This window comes from Hyaena hyaena, unplaced genomic scaffold (assembly GCF_003009895.1).
Source record: "Hyaena hyaena isolate Hyena2069 unplaced genomic scaffold, ASM300989v1 scaffold_883, whole genome shotgun sequence".
NCBI lineage: Eukaryota > Metazoa > Chordata > Mammalia > Carnivora > Hyaenidae > Hyaena > Hyaena hyaena.
The window spans coordinates 688,540-709,737 of record NW_024081516.1 but is presented as its reverse complement, the minus strand read 5'-3'; the positions used below and the strand labels follow the sequence as shown (position 1 = coordinate 709,737).

Sequence of the window (21,198 nt, the reverse complement as noted above, 5' to 3'; positions counted from 1 at the left end):
CTCTCTGAGTTACCTTTCCTCTTTGGTTATTCCTCAAACTCCTGCAGAACAAAAAAATGTTTTCTGTTTTTGTTTTGTTTTGTTTTTTTACTTTTCTGTGTTCCCTACCAGCTCTAGCATACCATGGAACAACCATGAAGTGGGTGTTAATGAATGTTCATTGATGGATCAAAAGAGTATCCAATACTTTGGGCCTCTATAAGGGCCTCACAGTAAAATGTGTGAAAGAAATGGTCAGGTTCTGTTGTTAGCACTTTAAAGAATTCAAGCCATTTTATGATGATCTCTTTGCATTCTAGTTGCTTACCTTTTCTCAATGCTTTCTAATGCAGAATAAAAAATGAATATTCAAGAAAAATATCTTCAGGCAGAAAGTGAAAAAGAGATTTGAACCAAAATTAAACCTAATTTAAGAGATGTGAAACTTAGCTTAACAAAAGAGAAAATTAAGCACAAGACATAGAAGTGACTGAGAATGCACGGATATTTTAAAATGCTTTTAGAAGAAAAAAATGTAATGATTTCAAATCTGGTTAAAATGATTTCCTTAAGTTCAGCCTGAGTCTCTTTTAATTGATATCTTCAGTTTCCCCATCTGAACAGGAATAAACCCAGCCACCTAATATAATGACTAACAGGTTGATTCTGTTTTCTCCAGTTAAGAGACAAGCAATAGTCTCAGCTCTACTTAGCAGCTTATCCAGAAAGTGACATATGTTCTGGATTGCCCAGGATAGGGTTGGCATGTGCCTATCATTACAGTAGTAACTGCTACTACTGCTTCTCTTCTCTCTCAGAATTGTGTATGTTTGAATAATAATGTATGGTCTCCTAATTACAGGGTGCCATCATGGGACACAGAGATAGGAGACACTCCCCTGACAGTTAACACCCAGACAAAAGGGTGGGTAAACCCAAGGTGTGCGGTAAGAAGGAAACAACAGCTCTTTTTTAAAGAACATCCTCTGTGCCATGGCACACAGTTTGTTGACCCAAACATACACTGGATTCCAGCTTTCACTCATTTCCTCCAATTGGTGCAGTCCATATAGTTACCCAAGCTGCATCACCCTAGGTAGTAGTCTGTCCACCATCTAGAATGGTCTCCCTAATGCTCATTTCATTCAATGAATGCTCATAAAATTCAAAGCACTCCTCAACACCCAGCCCAAATTCCAGTCTTCCATGAAGTCTTCTCTGATAACCCCCACACCACTCCTTTCTCTAAATTTATACAGAAGATATTCTCTATGCCACTCATTGGACTTGAATCCAGTCCTTTTTAGTGATGTCTCTTTAATATCTTGGTTCAGAATGAGTTTGGTTGGGGGCAAAAGAGTGTAGGACAATTACATCTCTGAAACCTTCTGGAAAGATTAATCTCCATGTGTATGAACCCAAGTCTGATAGCCATGACAGGGTAAATTTGTTCTCAGAAGGAATCAGACACTAAAATAGGGAGATTAGTATCTGTTGCACTTAATAGGATTGCAAAACTGAACTACTATGATTAGTGAGAGTAGAGCTAACCTGTACTGAGTACTGCCTACATACCAGGTTTTTACCAATAAGTATTCTGAATCTAATAATCAACTTCTCGAAAATTCAAGCGTTCCTCTGAGGTAACTACTGTCATTAATCCATTTTACAGATTAAGAAACTGAAGTAAAAGAAGTTAAAGTATTTGGTGAAAGGTCTCACATGTGCAATGTTTTGTAACGGAGATTTGAACTCAAGCACTCTGACTCCTGGACCTTCTCCCTTAAGCTCCACACTACCTCCTCTGTAATCTTGTGTTAAGCCTGTAGCATATGTCTGAAGTTTGGTCATTTGATGTGTGATCTATAGTTCCTATTGCAAGTTAGTGTTTAAAAGGGGTATACAGATTGGATTCAGCACTCAATTCTACACTAAAACAAACAATAAACAAAAAACAAAAACAAACAAAAGAATGACAAGCTATAGGGGAGGGCACCATTATGAGCATGCTACCAATCCCAAGGGACCCTTGCACAGCCCTCAGAGATCTGAACAAAATGAGCCATACCCACTGGTAGCAGGAACTCAGCACAACAAGGGTGTAAAATTTTTATTTATTTATTTTGTTTATTTATTTATTTTGAGAGAGAGAGAAAAGGACAGAGAGGGGGAGAGGGAGAGAGCAAAAATGAAGGAGAGCAGAAAAGAGGGAAAGAGAGATAATCTCCATGCTGACAGTGCAGAGCCCAATGCGAGGCACAAACTTATGAGTCCTGAGATCATGACCTGAGCAGAAACCAAGAGTCAGACGGAGCCACCCAGGTGCCTCACAACAAAGGTTTAGCCATATGCAATCTGGTTGTTACCTCTTTACCTCAATCCTTGTGCAACACCATGAAGAAACTTCTCTGATTTTTTTTTTCTTACAAGGAGTAGTAAGAATAGTGTAGGCAATGTGGCATAATACTTCAGAGTACTGGAGTGAGCTTTGGGATCTATGACCTTGGAAAGGAACCTAATCTCTCTGTGTTTACTCATCGATCAGAAGGAGAAAATATTAGCTGGCTTATAAAGATTTGTGAGAACTAATGGAAAATGTATATAAAATAACTGCCACAGGAATGCCTGGGTAGCTCAGTCAGTTCAGTGACCAACTCTTGATTTTGGCTCAGGTTGTGATACCACAGCTCTTGGGATTGAGCTCTGAACTGGGGTCTGCACTGACGGCGTGGAGCCTGCTTGGGATTCTCTCTCTCCCACTCTGTCTCTGTCCCCCTCCTGCTCACGCATGAATGTACAAACACTCTCTCCTAATAAATAAATAAATGTAAAAAAAAAAAAAAAAAAAGACTACCACAGTTCCCCATAGCAAATGCCTGTCTAGCTCATTCTTGCTGACATTACATCCTACAAAAGGCAGGAATTTAAACAGGTCCTGTGAATGTCTGGAATTTCAGGGTGAGTTGTTACCTTATTACCTCAATCCTTCTGCAACACCAATTTCCTTATTGAGTCAATCCTATGCATTTAACCTTCTATTTGAACTACGCTTCCATAAAATACAGGCTTCATCTAATTATCCCCAGGCCTGTTTCCTTCTGTGACTGTGACCCTCCTGCACCCCCCCCCCCCTTTTCAGCAAAGTCTGCATTTTAAAAAAGCCTTTTTGTTTGTTTCTCCACTAACCAGAAAATACACTCTCATCCAACTCTTCTGCCAAATTGAGCAATAAAAATAACAAATGAGAAAGCTGAAGACTCTACATGGACTTTTAAAATGCTCCAGCAAGGTGACCCTGAAAAATTATTATGCCATGCTATCAATTAGTTGACACTATCTAGAAAAATTGAGGCTAGATGTTCTTCTATTCTGTCCAGTTTTATATCTCATAAATTCAGCTAAAATACTTCATTGGAAATGCATATGGTAATATCTAGACAGACTTATGCTAGGTATATTCTCTTTTGGACTATCAATGGATATTTTAAATATTCAGGCCACCAGTATAGATAATATGCCCATGATGACAAATTACTTCAATGATACGTAACATGAGGAAAGTTGGTCTCAAAGTTTCAGGAGCGGTAGGAACCTTAACTGCTTTTTAGTACAGTCAAATTCAAAAGGCTAAAAACAAAACAGGCTTTAAAATGTTTAAGATGAAAGACTTTCTTTAACAAATATTCAACCCATGAGGCTAAATTTGACACAAAATATTCATCAGTATAATTTAAATTTTAATATATGGCCTATTTAAAGGCTTCGTACTTCAAAAGACTTTCACATTTATTATGTCATTCTGTCTTAATTAAGAACTAACTAAGATATTAGATTACATTACACCTTTGGACTATTATAAAAACTAGGTTTATATTCCTTAGGAATAAATGTGCTTTTCTAAAAACCATATAAACATGGTAATATATAATTTATCACAGCAATTACATCTGACTTGCCAGTTCTACAAAGACATAAAGTTTATTGTTTAAAATCTTTTTTTCCTGGACTAATGCTATTTAGAATTGAGAAAAAGGTATTTTTAGATGGAAATCATTTTTTAAATTTTTGCTAAAAGTACTAATTTACAGAAAAGTTGTAAAAACAATAATGAGAGCTTCACACACCTTTTACCCACCTTTCCTCACTCTTAACAATTTAAATAACCATTGGACAATTACCAAAATCAAGAAATTAACATTGCTATTATTTTCTTAACTAATATACAGACTTTATTACCAGCTTTTAACTAATGTCCTTTTTCTGGCCCAGAATCCAACATAGATTCCCACATCACATTTGTCATGATTAGATTGAGGCCATGAATTATTTTTAATGTTTTATTTATTTCTGAGAGAGAGAGAGAGACAGAGACAGAGACAGAGACAGAGACAGCATGAACAGGGCAGGGTGGGGGGGTGGGGAAGGGGGAGGGTCAGAGGAGAGGGAGATACAGAATCTGAAAGAGGCTCCAGGCTCTGAGCTAGCTGTCAGTACAGAGCCCGACATGGGGCTCAAACCCACGAACCGTCAGATCATGACCTGAGCTGAAATCGAATGCTTAACTGACTGAGCCACCCAGGTACCCTGAGGCCATGAATTTTTTTTTGAGAATACTTTCTCAGTGTGTTATATCAGGAGCTACATAAAATCAATATTTCTTAATAATGATGATGGTTAGTTTGATCACTTGGTTAAGGTGTTCTGCTGAGTTTCTCTGTGAAAAGTTTTTATTTTCCCCTTGAAGGAAATATTTTTATACTATATAAATTACTAGTTTCTATTCCAACTTTTATGCACTAATTTTAGTATCCGTTGGTGAATCTTGCCCTCAACAATTACTTTGAATTTGTAATGCTGAATTTCTTTTTCCACTGTCCTTTTACATTTGCTAATTGGAATTCTTCTGTAAGAAAGAACTGTCCCTAGGGGAGCCTGAGAAGCTCAGTCAGTTGAGCATCTGGCTCTTGATTGTAAGTCAGGTCATCTGACTCTTGATTTCAAGTCAGGTCATGGTCCCAGGGTCATGGGAATGAGCCCCAAGTCGGGCCCAACAATAAGTGTGGCTCTTTCCCTATGCCCTTCTCCCTTATGCTTGCTCACTTGCTTTCTCTCTCTTAAAAAAAAAAAAAAAAAAGAGTAACTGTTCCTGCTCCCCTATATATCCAAGTATCATCTATCTATCTATCTATCTATCTATCTATCTATCTATCTATCTATCTATGTATCTATCTATCTATCTATCATCTGTCCATTCAATTACTTATTAATATCAGTATGTGCTCATAGGTACTTATTTCACTATTTGGATTATAATCCAGTGCTAGCACCATTCAATGTACTGTTCAAATTGCTCCAGTTCTGGCACGTAGGAACTCCTTTAGATTGGTCCCCATGCCCTTCTGTTATGCCTTTATATCAGGGGCTAAGAAGTTATGGTGTACAGGTCAAATGTTCTCTCTACCTATTTTTCTAAATAAAGATTTATTAGGACACAGCCACGGCCATTCATTTACTTATTACTATTGCTACTTTTGAGTCACAATGGCAGAGCTGAGTAATTGTGACAGAGCTCATGAGACCAACAGAAATGAAAATATTTACTATCTGGACTTTTATAGTAAAAGTTTGTTAATTTTTGCTCTGGATTTTTTTTTTTTTTTTTAAAATTATGAACCCTTAGATAGTGCTCAAACGGCATGTTTGCCTTATTTGAGGTAGTTCTTAATACAGAAACTGGAATATATATTTTCCCATATTTATCTAACAATCAGTTATAACATTTTTTGATACTAAGAGGTTTTTGTTTTTGTTTTGTTTTGTTTTGTTTTGTTTTGGTGAAAAGGAAAGAATGGATTGTCAGTACTCTCCCAGACTGAGTTAAGTACACATGTAAGAAAATAAAGCATAAAGATTAAAAAAGTAATAAGATAAAAGTGAAAAATTATCTAGTAAGGGGAGAAAAAGAGAAATTGTCCTCCTTCATGGGTTTTGAAGTTTCTTCTACACATGCAAAGGGCTTTATTAACTTGTCCTCATAATAATGATAACAGTTTCCAAAGATGGCAGATTAACAGTCATTTTTATCTTGTACATATTGGACACTGTAATTTCACCATCACACTTCACAATCCTCAGATGATTTACAAATAGATCTCTCCACATGAGACCCTCAAATCATGCCTCTTGGTTTCGAGGCTATTTATTATGCAAAGCACTGATGCTAGAATTATATAAAGCATAATAACAGTGCTCGAAATATATTTATTGGAAGGATAACAGCATTCTTATAATCATGCTCGAGAGAACAAGTTTTCTAAAGTGGAAATACAAAAGTTGGTCTTGTTCTATTAAAGAAAAAGGATTTTATATGAGCTAGCAGAGGCTAATCCAGAGGGCTACATCTATAGTTAGAAGGATATAAAGGGCAGCTACATTTCATTGGAACCATGCTTCATTTGGATTGGAGGTTCCTCCTGTGTTCATTATACACAGTTTGAGTTTTTTTGGTTTTTCTTACCTCTAAAATTGACAGCCTCAAGTCACCCAGAGCAGAGGTTCTGAATCCTAAGTAAATGAGCCACGGGATGTTGAGACACAACCTTGAAAAATCATATGCATAACTGTGTAAATGCAGATATGTGTGTATTTTTCTAAAGATAAGATGTCCTACTTCATCAGCATCTCATAGAGGAAGAAAAATTAAGAAAAATTGATAAAGGGGCACCTGGGTGGCTCAGTCAGTTAAGCGTTTGACTTCAGCTTATGTCACAATCTAACGGTTCATGGATCCAAGCCCTGCGTAAGGCTCTGTGCTGACAGCTCAGAGCCTAGAACCTGCTTTGGATTCTATGTCTCCCTTTTTCTCTGCCTCTTCCCTGCTCATTCTCTATCTCTCTCTGTCTTTCAAAAATAAATAATAATAATAATAATAATAATAAATTTATATAGATTAATATCTAAAACTGAGGATAGTTACCTAATGTTTGTACTCATATGAAGTCTATATAGAGCCTCAAGATCTGTGTATGAGATTTTTATCATTTTGCTACTTTGTGTCCTCTTGAAAAAACTATCATTGTTTACTATAAGTAAAGTGAGATTTAATACCAATTTATTCCTGAGTTTACAACATAAGAAAAGGAAATACTACACAAAATATGAGTCTTGCTGACAGTTGGCATTCAAATGTTGACATTAAGAACTGAAAGAGAGGGGCGCCTGTGTCTCAGTCGGTTAAGCATCCGACTTCCACTCAGGTCATGATCTCATGGTTTGTGGGTTCAGGCCGCGGTTGGGCTCTGTGCTGACAGCTGGGAGCCTGGAGTCTGCTTCTAATTCTGTGTCTCCCTTCTCTCTCTTCCCCTCCCCCTCTTGCCCTCTGTCTCTCAAAATAAAATAAAGACATACACAAAAAATTTTAATTAAAAAAAAGAACTGAAAGGGAAAAGACAGCTGGTAATTTTTTTTAAATTGTTTAATTATAGACAAAAGTACTAGTTGTTATCTGTATTTATCAAAAAAGTATTTAAATGTACCTGGGCACTTTAATGAAAAGCTCTTGAGAAAATAAGGAGTAAGAGTGTTTGAGAAATAATTAAAAGAAAGGTTCATTGAGTTGGGAACATGATTGATCTTCCATCGCACTCAAGTAATTATAAACTAACTGATACAAGAAAGATACTTCTGAATACTGACAAAGTTTATAAAAGCATTGTTATAAAACTGTAAATCTTATCAATATCAACCACAACACTTGGAAAAGCTGTGAAGTTTCCTGAAAGCCGAACATCCTAAAAAATAAAATATCTCTGATCTTCACTCTTCAGCTTTTACTTTAAACATTTTTCACCTTTGCTCCTAAAAACTAAATTGTACGTTTGTAGTAGCTACTAATTTTTTATGTGACATTACTAATTCACTGTCTGTAACCAGTGAATACATTTATTAACAGGATTATCAATGCCTTCAGGGAAATGTCCTTGAGCCCAATTCTTCAATCCATACTTTTGGCTATCCTTACTTAAAATTATGGTAAATGCCATTTTCTGTTTAACATTTTTCAGGAGTGGGATCAACAGAAACCTTAATTATGATAAGAATTTAGAGCACTAAAATTGTCATTGAAAATAATAATAGGGAAAAATATAAAGAAAAAATTTCTGAATATCATGAAGGACTATTTATGTTTATTTATATTATCTATGTTTATTAGCCTGTGTAGAATAAATGATGGCAAAGCCCACCAAACTGTCAGAGCAACTTTCTTTTTCTTTTGTCAAAAAATTAAAAATCCTAATGTGATTGACTTAAAGTAATTGTAAGAACTCTCAGACATTAAAAAAAAATACAGGTCGGGGCGCCTGGGTGGCTTAGTCGGTTAAGCGTCCGACTTTCGCTTTTGTCATGATCTCGCTGTTTGTGGGTTCGAGCCCCGCGTCGGGCTCTGTGCTGACTGCCAGCTCAGAGCTTGGAGCCTGTTTCAGTCTGTGACTCCCTCTCTCTCTGACCCTCCCCTGCTCACGCTGTCTCTCTCTCTCTCCTAGAAATAAATAAAAACATTTAAAAAAAAAATACAGGTCATTGAGAATATACAAGAATGAGTGAGGAGTCTGAGAAGGTACCATTTCTTTCCATCTCCTTGGACACAATATCTTTGTAGCTGGCATTTTAGGCAGAGGCATTTAATGTACTGCTTGATAAAAAGTTCATTATGTTTCCTCATTAAGGAGAGCCCCCAAAGTCTCAGAAAAACTGAACACCATGAAAGAAGATAATTAACACGAGAAAGGACAGAGTTTTAGCCACTAATTCTAACAGAGCTATAGTATTTGAAGTTTCAGATATTTCATGGTATGTAAGCTTTACTTTGGAAGATTTGAATTATTAACAGTTAACTGTGTTTATTCCAAAAATTATTCACTAAGTAGCCTACTATGTGACAAATTCTGATTACCATGTCTTCTGTTGGACTATATAAAAAATTGGTGCTTTATTTAAGGAATGATTCAGATCTTCTCTAGGATTTATCAGTTTACATAGGTAGTTACACTTCCACTGACTTACTTTTGTAGGAGGAAAACAAAATTCAGTCAACTATTTCCCATATCTATACATTTAACCAAGACATGTGACAATGTCAAATGTGAGATTTGACAAAAGTGATATTAAAAAATAAAGTGTTTAATATATGAGTATTACTGACTCAAAATTTCAGTGATAAATAACTATGGCTTTGTTTTTAGTGTAAGAATGATTTCAGGAATAGAATTTTAGTGACTCATCACTTACATTTAACACCTGGTGCTCATCCCAACAAGTGTCCTTCCCACACAGACCTCCCCTCCAACAACCCTCAGTTTGTTCTCTCTATTTAAGAGTCTCTTACGGTTTCTCTCCCTCTCTGTTTTTATCTTATTTTTGCTTCCCTTCCCCCATGTTCATCTGTTTTTGTTTTTTGTTTTTTTTTAATTTTTAACATTTACTTATTTTTGAGAGACAGAGACAAAGCACGAGCAGGGGAGGGGCAGAAAGAGAGAGAGGGAGACATAGAATCAGAAGCAGGCTCCAGGCTCTGAGCTGTCAGCACAGAGCCCAATGTGGGGCTCGAACTCACAAACTGTGAGATCATGACCTGAGCCGAAGTCAGATGCTTAACAGTCTGAGCAACTCAGGTGCCCCTATTTTGTTTCTTAAATTCCACATATAAGTGAAATCATATGATATTTGTCTTTCCCTGACTAATTTCACTTAGCATAATACACTCTAGTTCCATCCACATCGTTGCAAATGACATTTCATCCTTTTGACTGCCAAATAATATTCTAGTGTGTGTGTATGTGTGTGTGTGTTGTTGTGTGTGTGTGTGTATAGATGATAGATAGATAGATGACAGATAGATCAATAGATAGATAAGTATATATATATATATATATATATATGTACATACATACACACACCACATCTTCTTTTCTTCTTTATCCATTTGTCAGTTGATGGACATTTGGGCTCTTTTTATAATTTGTCTCTTGTTGATAGTCCTGCTATAAACATTGAGGTGCATGTGCCCCTTCTAAATTATTTTTTAATGTTTATTTAATTTTGAGATAGAGAAAGACAGAGTGTGAGTGGGGAAGGGACAGAGAGAGAGGGACACATAGAATCAGAAGCAGGCTCCAGGCTCTGAGCTGTCAGCACAGCTGACTCACAAGCCGTGAGATCATGACCTGAGTCAAAGTCAGATGCTTAACCGACTGAGCCACTCAGGTGCCATGTTTTTTAAGCTTTTTAAAATAATGTTTATGCATGCGCCCCTTCTAATCAGCATTTTTGTATCCTTTGGGTACTTAACTATGGTTTTTCTTTCTCTTTTTTTTTAATGTTTTATTTATTTCTAGGAGAGAGAGAGAGAGAGACAGCGTGAGCAGGGGAGGGTCAGAGAGAGAGGGAGTCACAAACTCTGAAACAGGCTCCAGGCTCTGAGCTGGCAGTCAGCACAGAGCCCGACGCGGGGCTCGAACCCACGAACCGCGAGATCATGACCTATGTGAAAGTCGGACGCTTAACCGACTAAGCCACCCAGGCGCCCCTTAACTATGGTTTTTCTAAGAAAATATTTTTCTATGTGTTATTTTTTAGCACTCATAAGATAGTTTTGTGTGTATATGTGTCTGTGTCAGTCAGTAGAATAATGGACTGTGATATGGACTAACATACAACTACGACCAATCATGTAAGTCATCTTAATATTTAGGTATAAGAGTATACCTTGATATGTTGAAGGATTTATCTAATGATTTATCTATTTTCATTTTGGCTTCTATCTTACAGATAGTATAAAGTAAGGTACACAGAGCTGGTGAACAAAAATTCCCAAGTATAATTTTGACTCTGCCATTAACTGGCACAGTGATTCCAATAAATCCACTAGCCTCTCAAAGGTTCCATTTTATTGTTTGTAAAATGAAGGAGCTATAATAGAAGGATCTTTGAAGTTCCTTCTCTTTTTTTATGCTATGATCACAAATGTGGTAGATTTTCTCAATACATCATACATAGCAAAAATTCCATTAAATGTAAATAAAAACACCAAGATCATCAAACCAAACAACCTTTTAGCAACTAGGAAACTTTAAATGATGGTAGCAACTAGGAAACTTTAAATGATGGAATGGCTCAAACAGATAGTCATTAATTATTGATGACTTAAACTAAGTATATAGAATTAATCTAAACTAAATATGTAGAATTTAAAGGAAAATCATCACTATGAATTTCCTGAGCTCTCAGATATTTTACCAACTTTCAAAGATGAAAACAAAGTCAAGATCTAGAAATAATATCCATAAAATCTTTGAGCTACAGTGATGGTAATGCAAAAAATATCTTCACTATCTCTATGGAGTTTTCTTGGGCCATTCCTCTCTTCTAATTTTTCCTATTCCTGAATAACCCACTTTGTTATACCATCACAGAAAACCATGTTTTCTCTTCACTAGTAATACTGAAGTTAACCCATTTTATTTGACATTAGTTGGTTTTCTAAATCCTTGTTTCCCTACAAGAGTAAGCTCATAGCAAGCAAGAAACATGTCTTTGACTTCTCTATTAATTCCTATCATAAGTTTCCATTTCATTGTTACCTGGGGCAGTCTGGTGACACACAGCAGCAATAGAATGTTGAAAATTGTTGGTGAGAGAAAGAGACAAACTAAAAAGTGGAAATGACTTTCTTTTCATTTATTAACAAGATTTTCCTTTGTATTCTATGTTAATTCTCTATTTTCTTACACCCTACTTTAGGCCTCCATCTTTTCACATCTGGACTGTTTAATAGCTTTCTAAATATTTTCTGTCTCTATCTTTTAATAATCTCATTAAAATAAATGCATGCCAACCTCCAAGTAAAAAGCAAGCCTTTCAAGACCCAAATCAAGTCTCCTATTTTTTTCCACAGTTTTACGAGCCTACTTACTTCAAAATGGCTTCTTCTTCCTTAAAACTCATTTTTTCCGTACTTATCAATACAAAATTAGCCAAATGTTATGTGACAATTCTTATATTTTTCTCAGATAGTATATTTTTAATCTCCAACATTTTTTAGGTATCTCTGTAACCAGATGATAAGCCTAATATGTCCCTTTAATTTAGTGCATATCCTTTAAGTATTCATTTACTTGATTTATTCATTTGACAGGAATAAAATGAATATTTGGCCTTCTGTAAAGGATATTTTTTGGCACGCTAGTAGATGAATGAACTCAAAGGTTTAATCTCAAGGGTAACTGTGATTTATCTGAAGTAATCATTAGTCTAGGCAAAAGTAAGATGATGTTAAGTTCTGTGGATTAACATTAGGAGAAAAGGAAATCTATTTTTGTTGCGAGAGAAATTTTGCTACATAACTGTAATTAGGAACAAATCAGAGATTAATGATGCATTATATTCTAGAGCTTTAACTAATAAGCACTAATAAATGGCTTTCTCAACTTTAAATGGCTTTCAAAATATTATTCCTATACATTGCTCCATGTACAGAAAATAATGAAAAGTGGGTCTGTTAATCAGAAAATTCAATATTTATTCTAAAATATGAATTGTTGGCTTAAAAGAATATTTCATATACTCCAAAAGGGCATAAAATCTACCTCTACTAATTAGTTTCTCCATGAAAGCCTTCCAGACAATTATAGGGTAATACTACTGGTCAATGCTTTAGGTGCTTTTCATTAAAAATATAGTGTTGCTGCCAGATGAATTGCTTCATATAAAAGCACTTACCACAAAGCCCTATAATGGAAGGTTAAGTGCTATACTTAATTACTAATTTCAATCCTTATTACCTATATTTTGCAGTGCAGGCACTTTAAAAGGGACCAAATATAGTCTGTTGGTTCCTGCTTCTCTGATTATAGGATTTAGTGGTAAAAGCATTAGTCCAGCTGTTTTTCTAATGAAGAATAACAACAAAAACTTGAAAATAAAAATAGTCATACCACAAACCAATAGAAAAGAGATGTACTAGACATTTCTATTGAACTCATACATAAAATCACTTTGTTCTAAAAACTTTAATCTAGATAACACACACTTCTCAATTTGTATTCAGCCTTCATAGCACTGTTGCAGATAAAGCTCCAAAAGAAGAAGGTCTTTGAAATTTTCATGGCTTATTTCCTACCTCAATATCATGCTGAAATGCACACAGAACAGATGATTAATAAAATACCTGATAACAATGGTGACTCTCCTGAGTTCTTTACATATTGATCATTAACTTTTTAAATGTATATATTTAATTCCTCACAAGTGCTCTAATTTTCTTGAGGACAGATTCTGTGTTTTACTTTTGCTTGTATCCCCCATAATAACTGAGACTTTGCTCACTCTTAATTAATATTATCTAAAATACTTTGTACTGAAAGGGTACATAGAATCTTTGTACGTACCTATTTATTTCTAAGTGTACAAGATGTTGTATCTAAAATAACTATTTCTTAAGATTTGCTCCTTAAAGGATCAGGAGGAACTTAACAGAGGGCCATGGTGGAGAAGAAGGGTAAAAATAGTGGGGGAGAGGGAGGGAGGCAAACCATGAGAGATTTTTGAATGCTGAGAACAAACTGAGGGCTGATGGGGGTTGGGAGGAGGGGAATGGGGGTGATGGACATGGAGGAGGGCACTTGTGGGAATGAGCACTGGGTGTTATATGGAAACCAACTTGACAATAAACTATTTAGAAAAAAAATAGATTTGCTCCTTAATTATCAGGATATTTCCAGCTTCTGATCGTTAATTATATTTTACATTGTTCCCTATACTGGGTATCCATTTAGTTGGTCAATGAGACATTATATTTGCTTAAAAAAATTTTAGTCTAGAAAAATATACAACTCTTGATGCCTTACTTAGTTTATTGCCTTATTCTCAGCCACTAGTATTCAAATTAAACATTAGTCTGTCACAGGATCATGTCTTTTTTAAAATATATCTAGTACATAGTATCTAGTAAGTGCACAATTAAAAGACTGTCAATCAGATAAAATATATTAAAGAGGCATAGAAATTTTAAAAAATATAAAATATTTACCCAAATGCATTAATGCATTAGAAAGCTAGGTTCTGATTATCTATGCTTGGAAAATGCATATTATATATCTCTTTTACAGATGAATTATGTATAGTAATATAATAAAGTCCAGATATAGATATTTTAAATCTAGTTTAACACAGATTTTCCCAAACTAACTTGAAAGTGGGACTTCCTCTCTCCCCTCGTAGGTCACCATTAGCATTCTCTGCAAAGGAGCTCTCAAAAATAGCTGTACGGAAAGTGTGATCAAAGTAAAAAGTTACTAAAATGAAATGATTTTAACAAATTAACTGGCGAGACATTCTATGCTACAATAATAGCAACAGGATTTGTCAGTTTACATGTTCAGGTGTACTATTCACAGATGACAAAACCCCCGGAGATACAGCTTAGATATTTCATGGTGTTCAGTGCAGTACCTTCCTCTCAGTAAATAGGCATTGATTAATCCATATTTTTGGGAAATTCACCAATTTACTTTTCCATAATTCCAATAAAGGTGTACTTTTTATGAAAAATATCCTTATATTAGGATTTCAATAAATGCAGTATTAGCAGGGACTATGAGACATATTTAAGTTACTTTCCTTCCAAGTCTTCCATTCCATTACAGACGGTAAAAGAAGGTGTACATTCCTGTAACCGTAGGGATAATTCCCAGGACATGAATTCAGCAAATATTTATTGACTGCATACTATTTGCCAGTATTATAATGAGCAGTGGACATATTATTAATGGGCTTGCTTCTGAATTTTGTCATAGAGCTGGGTTTTTTTTTTATCACACTTAATTCAGCAAATATTTGCACAGCACCAGTTTTACAGAATAGGCTTGAAATGAGGTTTGAGGATGTAGAAATATATAAATCAGAAAAGATCTAGAAGGGCACCACAGACATTTTGTTAGATATTTCCTAATTGTGAGTCAGTATTAAGAAAACTCAGATCTTTATTAATAAGTTAGTTATTTCCTCAAATTATTTCTTCCAAGAAACAAATACTTATTACAGAGGCTTATATACATTTTCGTAATCATTTTTATTGTGCAAAATAAAAATTTCTTTTCATATTCTTTCTTTATACTGTGCTATAAATTTGTTGTACAAGTCAGTCATATCTAAAAGGGGGGCAGAGAGAAATGAGGCTGCTGTGTTTAGTAACCTCTTTTGTACTAAAATATAAAGAGGATAATAATTGAAGTAAAATACTGATATACTTTTTTTTGCCCTTTACTTTAAGATGATTTTTAAAGTTTATTTATTTTTGAAAGAGAGAGACAGAGAGTGTAATGGGCACAGAGAGAGGGAAAGAGAGAGAATCCCAAGCAGGCTCTGAACTGTCAGCACAGAGCCTGATGTGGGGCTAGAACTCACAAAATGTGAGATCATGAATTGAGCCAAAATTGGACACTTAACTAACTGAGCCACCCCAGGTGCCCCAAAATAACATGTTATTTTTTAATTGAGAATATATGCAACCACAAGTAACATTGGTCTTAGTTTCTAATTTATTTCCTTTGTTTCAATAATGTAGAACTAACAAAGCTGATTAATAATGAGAAAGGTAATTTTTATTATATCAATAACAGCTTGACATTCATTTTATAGACTTGAAATGGGTAATGGTAGTGTCACAGAACCCTTGTGAAACTCCCATACGGTTATATGACAGTGAAAACAAACTTCATTTGCTTACATGTTCTTATAACTGGTGATTTAGAGTACTATATACTGCTCCTTTCCTATTTCTCTATTTGTCCTATGGCCCTCTCATTCCCTCAAAGGAACCACCTGGTCCAACTTTCTTTCAGAGAAAAGTATGGAATATTTCTTCCCTCTTTTTTAAATAATAACTTTGTTACTTTTGACAAAGCCTTTCCTTTGTTCGAATGCAAGGATACAGTCAAAAGAGGTTTGACATGTTGCGCCTTTTATGTGTGCATTTTTCTGGTTTCACTGATGTCCCGATTTTTGCAAACGATAACGTGTGCCTTCAAGTTCTCCTGTAAAATGCCATTTGTACACTGTATCAAGAACAGTTTAGAATAGCATTACATTCATATGATTTTAAAGTCCAATAAATACTTGATGGTTTCTCAGAAAACCCACAATTTGGTGAAACGGACGCAAAACAGTGCTTTGTTTTCCAGTTTGTTTTTCATAAAATCTTCCCCCGACACACATCCACTGGCTTACCTGCAGGGTAGCGCTCGATCACTGGCCAGCTGTCCACCTGTAATGTGGCATTGCCACCACTCCTTGTAAAACGGACTACATGGTATTTCCCATCGTTAATGATTGCATTGGACTCCTCGATGGCGATGTCATCTGTCCCAACATTAAATTTAACTCCAATTTTTCCTTGGTGCTGGAAGGGAGGAAGGGACAAAGAAAAAAAAAAAAGAGAGAGTTGTATGAAGTTATAGTGACTAGTCAGCATTTAATAAGAATTAAGTATAGGAACAAGACAAGAATGTCCACTCTTGTCAGTTTTGTTCAACATATTCGAACTCCTAGCCACAGCAATTAGGCAAGAAAAAGGAATAAAAGGCATGCAAATTGGAAAGTAAGAAGTGGTACTGGCACTATTTACTGATTATACAATATTATATATAGAACATCCTAAAAACTCCATAAAACATGGTTAGAACTAATAAACATATTCATTAAAGTTACAGAATACAAAATCAATAGACAAAAATCCCTTGTGTTTCTTTACACTAATAATGTACTATCGGAAAAAGAAATTAAGAAAACTATTCCATGTACAATTACGTCAAAGAGAATAAAATGCATGGGAATAAATTTGACCCTGGAGGTAAAAGGCCTGTATACATTGAAAACTGTAAGACATTAATGACAAGAATTGAAGAAAACACAAATAAATGGAAAGAAGAATGGATTAGAAGAATTAATATTGTTACCATGTCCATACTTCCCGAAGGATTATACAGATTCAATGCAATCCCTATCCAAACTCCGATGGTATTTTTTCACACAAATAGAACAAAAAACCATAAAATTTGCCTGGAACCACAAAAGACCCTGAATAGCCAAACCAATCTTGAGGAAGAAAAAAAAGCTGGAGATGTCATGCTTCCTGATTTCAAACTATATTACAAAGCTACAGTAATTAAAACACTATGGTATCGGCATTAAACAGACACACAGATCAATGAAACAGAACAGAGAGCCCAGAAATACATCCACACATATATGGCCAATTAATTTAGAACAAAGGAGCCAAGAATATACAATGGGGAAAGAACAGTCTCTTCAATAAATAGTGTGAGGAAAACTAGACAGCCACTTGTAAAAGAATGAAACGGGACCACTATCTTACAGCATACACAAAAAATAACTTAAAATGTATCAAAGACTTGAACATAAGACCTGAAACCATAAAAAATCTAGACAACATAGGCACTATAGCTCCTTGGTATAAGTCTTTTGTGATGAATATTTTAATCTGACACACAAAGAAAGCAACAAAAGCAAAAATAAATAAGTAGGACTACATCAAAGTAAAAAACTTCTGGACAGCAAAGGGAACCATCAACAAAATGATAGGGCAACATGTGAGGAGTAGTTAAGATGGCAAAGAAGTAGAAGGACCTTAGGCTTTCCTTGTCCCTCAAACACAGCTGTATTGAGGTCAGATCACTTGGAACACCCAGGAAATTGATCTGCAGAGTGGCAGAAGGATCTCCACAGTTGGAGGGAGTTAGCATGGCAGGTGTGAGGCTTACTTCAAACAAATCAAAGCATATCTAGATTAGGTCTAAACACTTCCCATTGCAGGCAAGGAGGAGCTCTGCAGAGGACTGACTAGTGGGAAAGAGCAGCCAAACTGCAACAGGAGGGTGCACACAACATACACCAGAAACACTCCCTGAGGAGTAAAGCCCTAGATAGTGTATGAACCCTTTTTAATAGAGGAGTGCTCTCAAGTGCAGGAAACATGTCAAGCTTTTAAAACATGCAAATGATAGAAAGAGCCAAAATGACAAGATGGAGGAATTCTCCCGAAAAGAAAGGTCAAGAAGAAATCAGTCAGGTACTTGCTCAAAACAGATATAAGCAATCTATCTGAAGAAGAATTTAGAACAACAGTCATAAGCTTATGAAGACACTAGAGAAATCCTTCTATAGAGACCAAAGACCTAAAAACCAGACCAGCTGAAATTTTAAAAAAATGGTATAACTGAGATGCAAAGCTGACTGGATACAGTCACAATGAGGATTGAAGAAGCAGAGAAGAGAATAGATGATACAGAAGATAAAATTATGGGGAAATTAAGCAGCAAAGAAGAGGGAAAGGAAAGAATTGGAGCACAACAGGAGACTGAGAAACCTTAGTGATTCCATAAAACTAAACAATATCTATATCATAGGAGTCCCAGAAGAACAGCAGGAAAAAGGGGCAGAAGGTTTATTTGAACAAATCATAACTGAGAACTTACTGAATCTGAGGAAGGAAACAGGCATTCAAGCCCAAGATGCACAGAGAACTTACCTCAAAATCAAAAATTACAGGTCAACGCCATGATACGTTACAATGAAACTTGCAAAATATAAAGATAAAGAAAGAATTCTGAAAGCAGCTAGGGACAGAAGGGCCTTAACCTACAAGGGTAGACACACGAGATTAGCAGCAGACCTGTCCACTGAAACTTGGTAGGCCAGAAGGGAGTGGCAGGAAATATTCAATGTGCTAGAACATGACAGGGATGTCCACTCTCACCAATGTTGTTCAATATGTTATTGGAAGTCCTAGCATCAGCAATCAGACAATAAAAAGAAATAAAAGGGATGCAAATTGACAAGGAAGAAGTCAAATTTTCTCTCTTCACAGATAACATGATAGCATACGTGGAAAACACGAAAGACTCTATCCCCAAACTGCTAGAAGTGATACATAAATTGAGCAAAGTTGCAGGATATAAAATCAATATGCTGGAATAGGTTGTTTTTCTACACATCAATACTGAAACAGCAAAAAGAGGAATCAAAAAATAGATCCCATTTACAACTGCACCAACATCCATAAGAGACATAGGAATAAAACTACCCAAAGAGGTAAAAGATGTGCACATTGAAAACTACAGAAAGCTTGCGAAAGAAAATAAAGAAGAAACAAAGAAATGGAAAAACATTCCCTATCAAAATAACACTAGCATTCTTCACAGAGCTAGAAAAGACAATTCTAAAATGTGTACGGAACCAGAAAGATCCCAAATAGCCAAAGCAATGTTGAAAAAGAAAACCTGAGCTGGAGGCATCAAAATGCCAGACTTCAAGCCATATTACAACACTGTAATCAGCAAGACAGTATGGTACTGGCACAGACACAGACACATAGTTCCACGGAACAGAACAGAAAATCCAGAAATAGACCCACAAATGTATGGCCAACTAGTATTTGGCAAAGCAGGAAATAATATCCAAGGAAAAAAGACAGTCTTTTCAGAAAATGGTGCTGGAAAAGCTGGACAGTGACATGCAGAAGAATGAACCTGGACCACTTTCTTTCATCATACACAAAAATAAACTCAAAATGGGTAAAAGGCCCAAATATAAGACAGCAATCCATCAAAATCCTAGAGGAGAAAATGGAAAAACCTCTTTCATCTTGGCCATAGCAACTTCTTATGGAGGCAAGGGAAACGAATGGAAAAATGAACAATTGGGACCTCATCAAGATAAAAACCTTCGGCACAGTGAAGGAAACAATCAACAAAACTGGAAGGCAACCGACAGAATGGGAGAAGATACTTGCAAATGACATATCAGATAAAGGGTTAGTATCCAAAATCTATAAAGACCTTATCAAACTCAACACCCTAAAAACAAATAATCCAGTGAAGAAATGGGCAAAAGACATAAACAGACACTTCCAAAGAAGACGTCCAGATATGGACACATGAAAAAATGTCCAACATCACTCATCATTAGAGAAATACAAATCAAAACCATAATAAAATACCTCCTCACACCTGTCAGAATGGCTAAATTTAACAACTCAGGCAACAACACATGTTGGGGAAGATGTGGAGAAAGAGGAACACTTTTGCACTGCTGGTGGTAATGCAAACTCATGCAGCCATTCTAGAAAACAGTATGGAAGTTCCTCAAAAAATTAAAACTAGAACTACCTATGACTAAGCAATTGCACTATGAGGCATTTATCCAAAACATATTAAAATGCCGATTCAAAGGGGCAAATGAACCCCAATGTTTAGAGCAGTGCTCTCAACAATAGGCAAATTATGGAAAGGGCCCAAATGCCTATCAAATGAAAAATGGATAAAGAAGATATGGCATATATGTATAAACGCACACACACATGCACACACACACAAACATAGAAACACACACAGTGGACTGTTATTTGGCAACTAAAAAGAATGAAGTCTTGCCATTTGCACAACAGGGATGGACCTCAAGAGCATTATGCTAAGAAAGACAGCGAATGACAAATACTACTTGATCTCTCTTATATATGGAATCTAAAACAAACAACACATCAAAGTTATAGATACAGAGAGTAGATTGGTGATTCCAAGAAGTAGGGGATGAGGAGTGAAATGTGGCAAAAATGGGTGAATTGGTTTTCTTATTTAGTTTAAATAAAGTTTTAAAAAAGAGGCTCAGACATAAATACACGTGTGTGTGTAAAATTGTGTGTGTGTGTGTGTGTGTATGCGTGTGTGTGTGTAATCACTTCCCTCAAAATATTCACAGTTAATCTTGGGTTCTTTTTATAACTACATATATATACTAAGGCCATCTTAGAGGCCTTTTTCTTATCATGTAGTTACCCTCATCCAACCTCCTAGTCCCTGTTCTAGGAAGCCACAAATTTAAACAAAACATTACAAACAGTGTATTGTTCAAGAACATGCTTCAGAAAATCATTGCTTTTCTCCAATTTTACATCTAAAAAATTCATATTAGAAGCAAGATTCTTGACATTTGGGTCAAACTGGAGCATCTCTTTCATGGATGATTGATATACTTTCTAGAGAACTGAACTGTTTTCCTCCAAAGGGGGCCCCCGAAAAAGTGCACAGCTGCCTGTGGGGAAGACATCCTGTCATGTTCGTTAACGTAGTTTCCTTACTCCACTCT

General features: G+C 35.7%; 1 protein-coding gene across 1 annotated transcript in view; it reads right to left on the bottom strand.

Moving 5' to 3' along the window:
* The window catches only part of LOC120222493 (neurexin-1), a gene marked incomplete at its 3' end in the record, with an annotated part of 571,839 nt that overhangs the window by 18,760 nt on the left and 531,881 nt on the right, over positions 1-21,198 (bottom strand). Inside the window, exon 12 of the mRNA XM_039220336.1 lies at positions 16,264-16,435. Within this exon, the coding sequence (XP_039076267.1) occupies positions 16,264-16,435 (172 nt within the window). The remainder of the gene's footprint in view (positions 1-16,263; positions 16,436-21,198) is intronic.